The sequence below is a fragment of the Acinonyx jubatus genome, chromosome C1, assembly GCF_027475565.1.
Source record: "Acinonyx jubatus isolate Ajub_Pintada_27869175 chromosome C1, VMU_Ajub_asm_v1.0, whole genome shotgun sequence".
Taxonomy (NCBI): domain Eukaryota; kingdom Metazoa; phylum Chordata; class Mammalia; order Carnivora; family Felidae; genus Acinonyx; species Acinonyx jubatus.
The window spans coordinates 7,175,377-7,187,435 of NC_069381.1; the positions used below are offsets into that span (position 1 = coordinate 7,175,377).

General features: G+C 48.0%; 1 protein-coding gene across 5 annotated transcripts in view; it reads left to right on the plus strand.

The window, feature by feature from the left end:
• The window catches only part of UBE4B (ubiquitination factor E4B), a 121,057-nt gene extending 115,016 nt beyond the window's left edge, over positions 1 to 6,041 (plus strand). For all 5 annotated transcript variants that reach the window (XM_053206877.1, XM_027060475.2, XM_027060476.2 and 2 more), the window contains 3 exons: positions 4,677 to 4,851; positions 5,367 to 5,513; positions 5,830 to 6,041. In XM_053206877.1, the coding sequence (XP_053062852.1) occupies positions 4,677 to 4,851; positions 5,367 to 5,513; positions 5,830 to 5,891 (384 nt within the window). In that variant the 3' untranslated portion in view covers positions 5,892 to 6,041. The remainder of the gene's footprint in view (positions 1 to 4,676; positions 4,852 to 5,366; positions 5,514 to 5,829) is intronic.
• Positions 6,042 to 12,059: the final 6,018 nt, after the last annotated feature.

The following is a 12,059-nucleotide window of genomic DNA, read 5'->3' on the forward strand; positions in this document are numbered from 1 at the left end:
CCCAAAATTCCACACTCACCTGTGTCTCCATCTTCGTTCACACTCTGTCTCCAAATATTATTCACGTTTCAGGTTAACCAGCAGTAGAGATTCTAGAAGGTTCTTTACCCATATCTCATCCAAAGGAATCATAGAAAAATAAGGAAATAGCGGGTATTATTTTTTTTAATGTTTATTTTGAGAGAGAGCATGTGTGCCCATGTTCAGGGGAGAGGGAGAGAGAGAATCCCAAGCAGGCCCCACACTGTCAGTGCAGAGCCCAGCACAGGGCCTGATCCCACAACCTGAGCTGAAATCGAGTCGTACGCTTAACCAGCCGAGCCACCCAGGCACCCCTAGGTACTGATTGTTTGTTTGTTTGTTTGTTTGTTTAATAACAGCTCTGTTGAGATATAATTCACGCATGTGGGTACTTTGGGACGTAAGCAAGAGAGGTGGTCTTGACAAAGTGCCTGCAAAGGAAAAAAAACACGTATGAAACAGTTTTTCCATAGAAAGTAGTGTATCAGAGGGGCTTAAGAGTTTGCCGTTATCGTGGGGGTGGGGGGGGCTAAGATGCGTTTCTAGCCTACGGCCTGTGATACCGCACATTTCTAGAACTATGGAAGGGAAGTGGTAGTCTGGAGGGAGAGAGGGGAAATGGGGAAGTACCCCCGTCCAGAGTGGGGTGTCTGCTTGGGGAGCAGGCCGGCTGCGGCTGGGCTTCTCTAGCCTCGCCAGAGGTCAGGGTGCGAAAAGTCCCCAGAGACTCTCGCGCTTTTACTGTAAGTGACTCGGGAGAGTCATTAAGTGTGGTCTCGCTGTGGCTGCCACATCACAAGCGGTTAACATCACAAACTTTGCAGCGTGAATAAACACGGCGAGACAGTGAAATCCAAGTGGGGGACAATACCCGGTAAGGCCTGTGGATTGTCGTGGTGGCCTGCGGTGGCACCTGGCTTGCGTCACAAATGGCAGTTTCTGCCCAGTGGTGCCTGGGTTCTCTTGAGTGTGTAAACAGCCCTGTTCTTCCAGACTCAGGAAGCAAACGCACATGAGTGCCAGTGTCCCAATGTAGAGAATAGTGTTTTAAGTGGATTTCTTGGCTTCCTTTTACGGTGTGGTATTTGTTCTGATTGTTGGGTATTTTCCACTGACATTGGTTGTAAGCTGATTAGAGTCCTGAGGATCATTTGGAAGAGAGTTTGAGGACTGGGGAAGAAAGGGTGGAAGTCTACAAAGCTCCAGAGGAGCAAGAATTACAATTTTCTCCTTCGGGAGCAGCAGGCTTGGTTTGGTCTGGTGTGTGCGGGAAGACAAAGGATGAAGAAAAGGGCAACCATGCGAGGAAGGAAGAGCTTCTGTCGCCGCCAGCCAAGGATGGGCCAAGCACGCGTGTCCAGGGCGCCTGGGTGGTTCAGTCAGTTAAGCGTCGGACTCTTGATTTCAACTCAGGTCATGATTTTAGGGTTTGTGAGATTGGTCCCTGTCAGCGCAGAGCCTGCTTGGGATTCTCTCTCTCCTGCTCTTTCTGCCTCTCCCCCGCTTTCTCTCTCTCTCTTTCTTTCTCTTTTTCTCTCTAAAACTAAATAACCACTAAAAAAAAAAAAAAGATAAAGAGCCCATCTGAAGTCACACTTCTCCCATCCAGTCTTTCCTTTTTTTTTTAATTGAGGTGAAATTCACATAACATAAGGCTAGCCATTTTATTCTTTTTTAATGTTTATGTATTTATTTTGAGAGAGAGAGCTCAAGCAGGGGAGAGGCAAAGAGAGGAGAGGGAGAATCCCAAGAAGGCTCTGCGCCGTCAGCACAGAGCCCGACGTGCGGCCTGATCTCTATGAACCATGAGATCGTGACCAGAGCCGAAATCAAGAGTCAGACCCTCAACCAGCTGAGCCGCCCGGTGCCCCAAGATTAACCATTTTAACGTAGTACATTCACAGTGTTATGAAGCCATCACCTCTTTCTAGTTTCGACATTTTATCCAGACATACCCTCAAAAAGAAATGCCATATTCATTATGTGGTCACTGTCCATCCCTGCCCCTTTGCCCCAGCCCTCGGCAACCATTAATCTGCTTTCTGGCTTCATTTGACATAATTTTGGATTTACCTGTTTGCCTACTCTGGATATTTCACGTAAATGGAATAAGATAATACACTACCTTTTGTGTCTGGCCTCTTTCATTTAGCATAATGTTTTTGAGGTTCATTCATGTACGTGGCCTACTGGCTCATTCCTTTTTGTGGCCCAGTAAGATCTCATTATGTGAATACTCCACGATTTGTTTCTCCATTCATCCATTGGTGGACATTTGAGTTGTTTCCAACTTTTGGCTATTATAAATGTGGCTGCTCAGAGTGTTTGTGATGAAACACTAGAATACCTGTCTGTAATTCTTTTGCATATATACTTAGCAGCAGAATTGCTGAGTCATATGGTGATACTACATTTAACTTCTTGAGGAAATGCCGCATTGTGTTCTACGGTGTACGAACGGATCATGTACAACTTCTAATTTCGATTTCTTCATTCTCACCAACGCTTGTTATTTTTTCGTGGTTTTTTTTTTTTTTTTTTAAATACTCTAGTGGGAGTGAAATGGTACTTCGCTGTGGTTCTGGTTTACATTTTCATAATGACGAATAGTGTTGAACATCTTTCCATGTGCTTCTTGGCCATTTGTATACCTTCTTTGGAGAAATGTCTGTCCAAGTCCTTCTCCATTTTTTTTAAATGGATTATGTTTCTGTTGTTGAATAGTAAGAGTTTTTTTATATATTCTCGATACAAGACCTTTATCAGATACACGATTTGTAAATATTTTCACATCTGAGTTTAGAATGACTCTGGAACATCCTTGAGGTCATCACATCTGATTTTAGAATGACTCTGGAACATCTTTGAGGTCAAGAGCAGCGTCTTTACTGCATCTCTCACCCAACCCACATCAGACTCGAAGCGACAGCTTAGTAACGTGCATTTGCTCCAGGCACTGACACCGTTGCTCCTAGAGGCTGAATGCCACGTCCCCTCCCCTCGGTGCGGGCTCCCTTTGATTTCTAACAATGCTCACCACGCTGCTCTTAGAAGTTGACTTATAAGCAAGCATAAGTTGTTAAAAAGTCTTCATCTTTTAAGAAACAGAACGGGTGATGCTTCACGAGGGTGGCCAGGTGGCTCCTTGTTACAAAGAGAAGTTCAAGGTGAAACCGCCTCTGATGCAGCAGTGCCCAACCAGCAACAAGCCCCTGTGCAAAATATCTTCATTTTGCCCTTCCAACCTCTTATTCTATGACCTTTTGGCCACTTCTCCTCTGCGCCCCTTCCCAAAGAGGCGGAGACTGGCTTCCGGTTCATGATAAGTAGATGTCAGATAAGGTAACTGCTGGGTCAGTACAGTAATTTAGTTTCAGAAAACTATACTGGAGGCTGTCCGAACTTTTCAGGACTGTGCAAGATGGCTTTCAGGATTTCCGCTAGGTCGAGGCCAGCGTTCGCCCTTCCCTCTGTCTCCCCCTCAGGTGCATGAAAGTAACAGGGGGCATGGGTGCCTGTGAAGACGGGAAGTGAACACGTGCACTTTCTTAGAGACTGAGGTTTACAAAGGAAAGAAGAAAGATGGAGGAATATCAGTTCCACACTCTAAGAGAATACAGACCCTGAGACGAATTCATCCTGCAGACATTCGTCTGAGTCCTTGGATGGGAAGGACCGCTCAGCGGGTTACGATGCCGTCCTTGGAGTCTTGATCGGTCCCCTCCTCCGTCTGGATCACTGTCCCTGAACTGACAAGTGGCCAGTGTTTTTGCCAGAAATGCGAATTAGGATATACTGTGATATTTTGAAATGGCAATGATTTTTATGAATTAGGTACCTGTGAGGTGGGTGTCACCACCCCCATTTTACACCCAAGGAAACTGGGGCTCAGAGGGGTGTGCCTAAGACCACCCAGCGCACGAGGAGACGGTGGAGCCAGAATTCGAGTCCCACTGCAGCTGTGGTGGGCACTTGTCCTCTAGACCGTCCCCCGTGCTCCTGTCAGCAGAGCACCCGACACTTCAGCGTTGAGCTGAGAGATTGACCTCGAACGGGAGAAAGCTCCTGTCGACTGGGAACCGGGCCGGGCTGTTCTCACCATGTCTGCCTTTAGCGGAAAGAGCCGCCGTTTGCTGCCAGGGCCCAGTGCCTTTCGAGGCCTCAGACAGACTTGATTTTCAATTTCTTTTTAACATTTACATTTTAAAAGAAATGAATGTTTACTGTAAGATAATTCCACTATTTAAAAATCCCCCTCATTTGCCTCACTCCTGAAGCCCTCCTCGAGGTAATGACCTTGTACAGTTTGATACGTATGTTCCAGTCTTCCTGCGTTCATAGCCATGTGAGAGTATTTATATATGTGTTATCATTTCAGGGCTGTTTTATTTTTTCACGTTTAGTTTTGAGAGGCGGGGAGGGGCCCAGAGGGGAGGGGGACAGAGGATCCGAAGCAGGCTCTGAGCTGACAGCCCAGAGCCTGACACGGGGCTCGAACCCGTGAGCTGTGAGATTGTGGCCCGAGCTGAAGTCGGATGCTTCATCGACTGAGCCCCCCAGAAGCTCCTACATGGGTCGTACTTTAGGCGATTTCTGCAGCTTGTGTTTTTCCGCTTAAAATGTATTTGTCTCCCGTCGTCTTTCCTCACTTGCAGAGATCCTACAGCAAAGAGCTGTTTGAGGAAGTGATCTCGAAGATGCGGAAGGCAGGGATCAAATCCACAATAGCGATCGAGAAGTTTAAACTCCTAGCTGAGAAGGTGGAGGAGATAGTCGCCAAGAACGCACGCGCAGAAATCGACTACAGCGACGCCCCAGACGAGTTCAGAGGCAAGCGGACCGCTCTTTCCCTGCCGAATTCTTTGATTGGAGTTACCTCGAAACACGTAACACAAAAAGACCGCATTCTGTGCTTTTCCTTTTTTCATGGTGCACTAGAGTTGCTCCTTGAGGCACGCTCTCTGAAATTACATTTGCCTACTTTTAGTTTCTGTTATCAATTAGAAGCGAAAAGAAAGTCCTTGTCTTGATTTCAAACTAGGAAACCGCCGGGAAGATTCCAGGATCAGCCTTGCCTTGGCAGGAGGGGATTTCCTGCAAGTCCCCAGATGCAGGAGCTTCCTGCATGGCCCTGGTCCTTCTCCCCTGTTCTTGCCCCCCAGCTGTAGCTGACGAGAGTGCTCTCCCCTCCACCAGGGGCGCCAGGTGTGCCTCTGTCTTATGCTGACTTCCAGCTAAACTTGGGGGCCTAGAAGGACCATGCGAAGCAGGACAGGCTTTGTTTCGCTCTCATTTTCAGTTTTCCGCTCTGTGAGTAGAGTTTGCTCTTGGCTTTGTCTCCGTAGACCCTCTGATGGACACCCTGATGACCGACCCGGTGCGGCTGCCCTCCGGCACCATCATGGACCGCTCCATCATCCTGCGGCACCTGCTCAACTCCCCTACGGACCCCTTCAACCGCCAGATGCTGACAGAGAGCATGCTGGAACCAGGTAGAGGAGGGCGCGGCGAGAGTCACGGTGCCCAAGGCCGCCGGGCCCAGCTGTGGCGCCCGAGTCGTGTGTCCGAGATTAATCAGTAGGGGAGATCTATCGAATCCAGAAGCCACACGGCGTCTGACGCTCGATGGAAAAGACACGAGACATCCTTTGCCCTTTTTTCCGCCGCCGGAGCCTGGGCCTTCCCCAGGCTTCATGTCAGTGAGGGAGTGAAGGGCCTTGTCTTTCCGCGTACACAGACCTGCACGCAGCGGCTCCCGGGAGGAGCCCTCCCGCCTGGGGCATTAATCCTCTCCTTTTCTTTTCCCAGTGCCAGAACTGAAAGAACAGATTCACGCCTGGATGAGAGAGAAACAGAACAGCGATCATTAAACCGCCCCCCGTGCCCACCCTCTGCTCGAGGCCAAGGCCAGCCAGGCAAGCAGAAGCAGCGTCGGTGGCGGACATGCTGTTCAGATGTTGGAGGCCCAGCGCGGCGGGAGACCCCGAGAGCCCACCCAGAGCGACCAGACGGTGGAGAGCTGCAAGGTCACGGAGGAGGAGAGGAGCCCGAGTCCTGTACATATATTTAAGTGACACACATGGTCAAAAGCTTGAGGGACACACTTTACGATTGCTTGTGTAATAAAACTCGTCCTTCTTACGTCACCATTTGGGGCTTTTGCGACGGAAGTCTCTGAGTGATTGATGACAGATGGGTCTGGACAGCATCCCCTTCGTCCTTATTTCCCCCCTAAACCCGATATCCGTTGATTTGATTGTGATTAGAGAACCTTGGACATTTTGCTGCTAAAGAATCCTTGCCCTGCTCCCCTCCTGACCCTACTTGCACTGCTGTGGATTTTTTTAAGAGAAGCAAAAACAAAAATAAACTCCTTCCCCCACTGGCCCTCCAAACATATACTCTGTGAGAGAATTGTGCCTGCAACAAAGTGTTCATCCTGGGATCGTATTTTTATATCATATTCACATATTTGTTTTTTTAATTGGTGTTAGATGACATGATTAATAAAAAAGGCAAGCTATTTTCAGAATTTGAATTTCAGTTTTTATTTTTATTTTTTCCTTTTGAAATGTCCCTTTAAAGTTTTTTTGTGGTTTTTTTTTTTTTGTCTTTTTTTTTTTTTTTCTGAACAAAATGAGAATCTGTCACTCTGGTCCTTGTAGTAAGGCCTCTATTAGGGATCTGAGGAACAGTACAGCCGAGGAAGTGTTCAAGTATATCAGGATTTACATGACTTATGGATTTTTTCTGGGCGGGGGGAGGTAAGGAGGGTGGGGGACGATTCAAAACCATTACAGGTATCCTAGGGGGAAAATCAACTCCTCAACCCTGGAGTCTGCGAGTTCGAGGCAGGGGTCGTTTGTATGACGTGTCCTTTGGGGTTTGGCCTTACCAAAGCAAAAAGGGGGTGCAGGAAACGTGGATGTGTCTGCTTGTAAAAACACACACAGACAAACACACCTACACGCGCACAGAAACACGAGACTTTTTGTATGACTGCTCCCGACTTAACATACTTGAATTCTTGAATTTCCTTTGGGGTAAAAAAAAGGATCTGAAACCATAAAGTGTTTTGAAGAAATTAAGCTACCGAAACATACTTTCTTTTTCTTTTCCTTTTTCCCCCCCTCCCTCCCCCCCCCCCCCACAGACCATGTCCTTTGTTCAATTCCTAACGCAAACTACAATAAATGGTGATACACATTCAGAAGGAACCTTCTTGGAGTCTCTTCTTTTTGTGGAAAGCAAAGGGGTGGGTGAGGAACGAGAGCCAAATGAGTCTGCATGTGGCGAAGTCTCTCGTCTGCCACCCGTTCGGAGTTGCTACTTTGAAAACAAAACCTTGCGCGTTCTGCGTCCGTCCCGAGGCTCCGTCCGGTCCTCGCTCGGTTCACTGTGCAGGTGTGCGTGGGGGTTGAGACTTGTCATGTTCAGTCTCCGCCATCCAGCCTCAAGTTTTTCCCCATCTCGAGTGCCTTTCCCTGGACTCTCACGGTCCTTACTCAAGGCCAACCCGTTTCACCGAGCTGTTCTCTGGTGCCACGGTTTCACACAACCCCGTCGGCCAGCGCGTGTAATGATCAAAGCGAGCACTTAACATGGTACTTGCTGTGTGCCCGGCGCCGTGCCAGCACTTTCATATCTACGGCTTCGGCATTTTTAAACAGGTCAGGGGGTGGGGTGAGGAGAGGCTAGGAAACTCGCCCAAGGTCACCTTGTCTCCCAAGGTCTCCCAAGCCCATGCCCCTACCACCATGCCTACTGCTTCTCCTGAGCAAATCTGGACTGAATCACTTCCCTCCCCCAAAGTAGAATGCATTCATTGTAATAAAAATGTCATGGGGCGCTTGGGTGACTCAGTCGGTTAAGCGTCCAACTTCGGCTCAGGTCGTGATCTTGCAGTTCATGAGTTCGAGCCCCGCATCGGGCTCTGTGCTGACGGCTCAGAGCCCGGCACCTGCTTCAGACTCCGTGTCTCCCTCTCGGCCCCTGCCTTGCTGATGCTCTGTCTCTCTCTGTCTCTCAAAAAATGAATAAATGTCAAGAAATTTTTTTCTTTGATTTCACACAATGTAGACAGATTTTTAAAGAAAAAATCACCCATAATCCCACAATGCAGATAATTCTGTTAATGTAGTTCACTTTTTACTAAGCTTATACATGTATATGCCCATAAAATTATGTTTTGGGGCTTCTATGCCTAATTGTTCATCCAGCTCATGAATATGTATTATTATCTCCTCTCCAACAGATTATAAATTCTTCGCAGCCGCAGATTCTGTCATTGTCTGTCTGACCCCACGAATGTAGTAGGATGCTGCCTTATCCCTCTGTATGCTCTCAGCATTTTGAATATTCAGAATTCAGAGGTTTCAAGGATCTTCTGTTTGGTAGGACACGTCTTCTATCTGTACTGTCTCTAGGAGCAAGATAGTTGGTGTTTCTGTTCATGTTTTCAGGGTTACTGTTTTATAGAAACTTGTGTTTGCCTTCAGTCTGTTAATTATGGATGTTGAGATAAATTCCAAAACGTTTTTAATGTGGGTCTTGGCCACAAGAAAGCTGGTCAAATAAAAAGAAGGATCGGAGTATCTGATGAACAGAAGAGAAATAATCCTTGACAGAGAGATGATGAAAATAACTTTGTGCTCGTTTTGTGACTCACTATTGTGTGGGTTTTTTAAAGGAGTTGATAAAATATCTTTCGAAAAGAGAGCTTGAGCACATTATTTTGTGCACATTTTGCAACCTTTGGATTTGATACAAAAAAATAGTGGATTCTATGGTGTTTGGGTTGGAGTGGGAAGAAGACGGAAATAGACCCGCTCTGACTAGGTAAGTTTTTTTTTTTTTTTAAGTTTATTTACTTTGAGAGAGAGAATGAGAGAGAGAATCCCAAGCAGGCTCCACACTGTTGGCACAGAGCCGGATGTGGGGCTCAAACCCACGAACCGTGAGATCATGACCTGAGCCGAAATCAAGAGTCCGACGCTTAACCGACTGATCCACGCAGGTCCCCCTCACTAGGTAAGTTTTTCATTGCAAGAAACCTCCCCGGTGTTGCACCGAAGGAAACCACCCTGAAGATACCTTGTACTTTACGAGCATATTCTACGTGTAAGCCGCTCTTTCATGCAATAATTCGCTTAATCCTCAACAACTGTCTGAAGGAGATCGTGTGGTGAAACAGGCATGCGAAGCTAAGCCATATGGGCGTCAGTGTCTGATCCCTCCAGCACTCCTGTTGTATGGCAGAATTCCAGAATGGGCCAAGTCCAGAATGCCCAAAGACCTATGGAGAGGCAGCCTACCATTCTGGAAGGGGCTTTGGCCTCGGGGTCAGCTCCAGAACCAGCTCTCATGGGAGATGGTGAAATAACTTGAACCTCAGGGCTTTGCTTGCTGGCCACTCACTGTCAAGCCCCAGGTTTGTGTTCCGGCCCGGGCCCCTCTCCTGCCCGGCAGACACTCATCCTCGCCGATGTCTGAGAGGCCCTCAGAGTTGACGTGTCCAAATTAAGTTGTTTCCGCTTCACCCCCAACCCGTTCCTCTTGGTCTCCCCATCACAGTAAATGGCGCCGACATCCTTCCAGGTCGCTCGGGCCAAGACCTTGGGAGTCATTCTCGACCTCTCTCTTGTGGGCTGCTTGCCAGTCTGTCCCCAAATTTCTCAGCTCTACCTGTAAAATGTACCCAGCATCCAACCGCTTTCCCCAGGTCCACTGGTGTTACTGGCCTGAGTCATCAGCAGTGAGCTGCCTTATTGCAGTAGCCGCCTGACCGCTCTCCCTGTTTCTCCCTTGTTCTTTCTCGAAACGGCAGCTGGAGCGGCCTTGTTAAAACTTGCCTAAGTTCAGGGGCGCCTGGGTGGCGCAATCGGTTAAGCGTCCGACTTCAGCCAGGTCACGATCTCGCGGTCTGTGAGCCCGAGCCCCGAGTCGGGCTCTGGGCTGATGGCTCAGAGCCTGGAGCCTGTTTCCGATTCTGTGTCTCCCTCTCTCTCTGCCCCTCCCCCGTTCATGCTCTGTCTCTCTCTGTCCCCAAAATAAATAAACGTTAAAAAAAAAAAATTAAAAAAAAAAACTTGCCTAAGTTCAGAGGACGCACGGCTGGCTCGTCGGTAAGCGTGTGACTCTTGATCTCAGGGTCACAAGTTCGAGCCCCACATCGGGCATGAAGAGTACTAAAAACAAAACCAGAAAAACCTTCTTGGCTAAGATCACATTGCTTCCATGCTCCAAACCTTCCCCGGCTTCCCAATGCCCTGGGAGTAAAAAAGATTTTACAGTAGCCTAGAAGGCAGTGCACTCCCTCTCCACAATCTGTCTGAACTCACACCCTACAGCTCCCCTTCCCCCAACCACCAGGCCACCCTGGCCTCCTCCTCCTGCAGGCATGCTCCCCGCACTGCTAGGGCCTTTTCCTGCTGCCCCGTTGGCAAGGAATCCCCTTCCCACGGACATTCGCAGGGAGCCCAACTTGGTGAGTCCTTCCTTGTCTCTCCATTTAAAATCACACTCATTCACCCACTATCTGCTGTCCTTTGTGATTCCCTTTCCTTGCGTGTTTCTCTTTAGCACGTATCATTATCTAACTTACTATATTATTTACTTATTTAAGAAGTCTGTTTCCCCCCTAGAATGTGTCCCCCAGGAGGGCGGGGTTTTGGTCTGTTGTGTATCCCCTAGCACCTGGAAGGGTGCCTGGTGCAGGGAAATGCTCAGTACAGTGGTGGGATGGATTATGTCTTCATATATTTGTCTGTCATTCCAGCTGTCTCATTTATCCATTGCTACATAACCAGACCACCCCCAAAATTGAGTGGCTAGATACAATAACAGTTACTTTATCCCCCACGGTTCTGGAGGTTCCAAGAGCAAGCATCCAAGAGGACCAGGCAGAAGCTCTATCACCTTTTAGGGGCGCCTGGGTGGCTCAGTCAGTTAAGTGTTCAACTTCGGCTCAGGTCACGATCTCGAGATTTGTGAGTTTGAGCCCCACGTCGGGCCAAAACGTAAAGAAATACTGTAAGAAAGGAAGGAAGGAAGGAAGGAAGGAAGGAAGGAAGGAAGGAAGGAAGGAAGGAAAGAAAGAAAGAAAGAAAGAAAGAAAGAAAGAAAGAAAGAAAGAAAGAAAGAAAAAAGATGTATCGCCTTTTACCATCTAGGCTTGGAAGTCCCATAGTGTCACTTCTGCCTTAGTCATAAGCCCACCTGGGTTTAAGGGGAAGGAGTGCAGAAGCCACTTTTCACGATGGGAAGGATGTTAGCATCCTGCTGTAAGAGCAGCATCTGAGATGGCAGGTCCCGGTGATCCTGCAAAACAAGACCTGCCACACTCCCCCTTACAATCTCCCTACCTGCAAACTACATCCGTCTCTTCCCCCAAAGACTCCCAAATTTCATCCCATTATGGCCTCAGCTTCAAGTCCGAGGTCCCATCAGCCACATCAGGTCTAGGTCCAGGTGGGCCTCCTCCGACGTGATTCTTTTAGGTACGGTCCCTTGAGTGCCATTCCTCTTGATTTAAAGATCTGTGAACTAAAGACATGAGTTATCTACACACACACACACACACACACACACACACACCAGCGCAGAGCCTGATGCAGGACTGGAACTCACGAACCATGAGATCGCGATCTGAGCCGAAACCGAGAGTCAGATGCTTAACGGACTGAGCCACCCGCGCGCCCCTTCCTTTTCCGTAACCAGACTGAACTGCCCTGAAGTACGCTTCTCCGTTTGCTTCCTGCTCCTAAAAAGAGGTTGGTTTCAGAAGTCTCTTTTCGTGTTGTACTTTCTTGGTCCCTTTTCCTCGAAGCTGGAGGTACTTTCTTCGGAATAGTTCCCTTAACATTTTGTGGGTTGTCTGTGAATCGTCTCGGGCTTTACTTGATCAGACAAAAACTGCAGCCACAAATCTCTTCAGGATAAACTCCTATTTATTTTGGATTTCCTGTGAAATCCTTAAGTCTTTCTGAGAGCTTAAAGGGGTTTGTAGTCATGTTCTTTTTTTCTTTCTTTATTTTTGA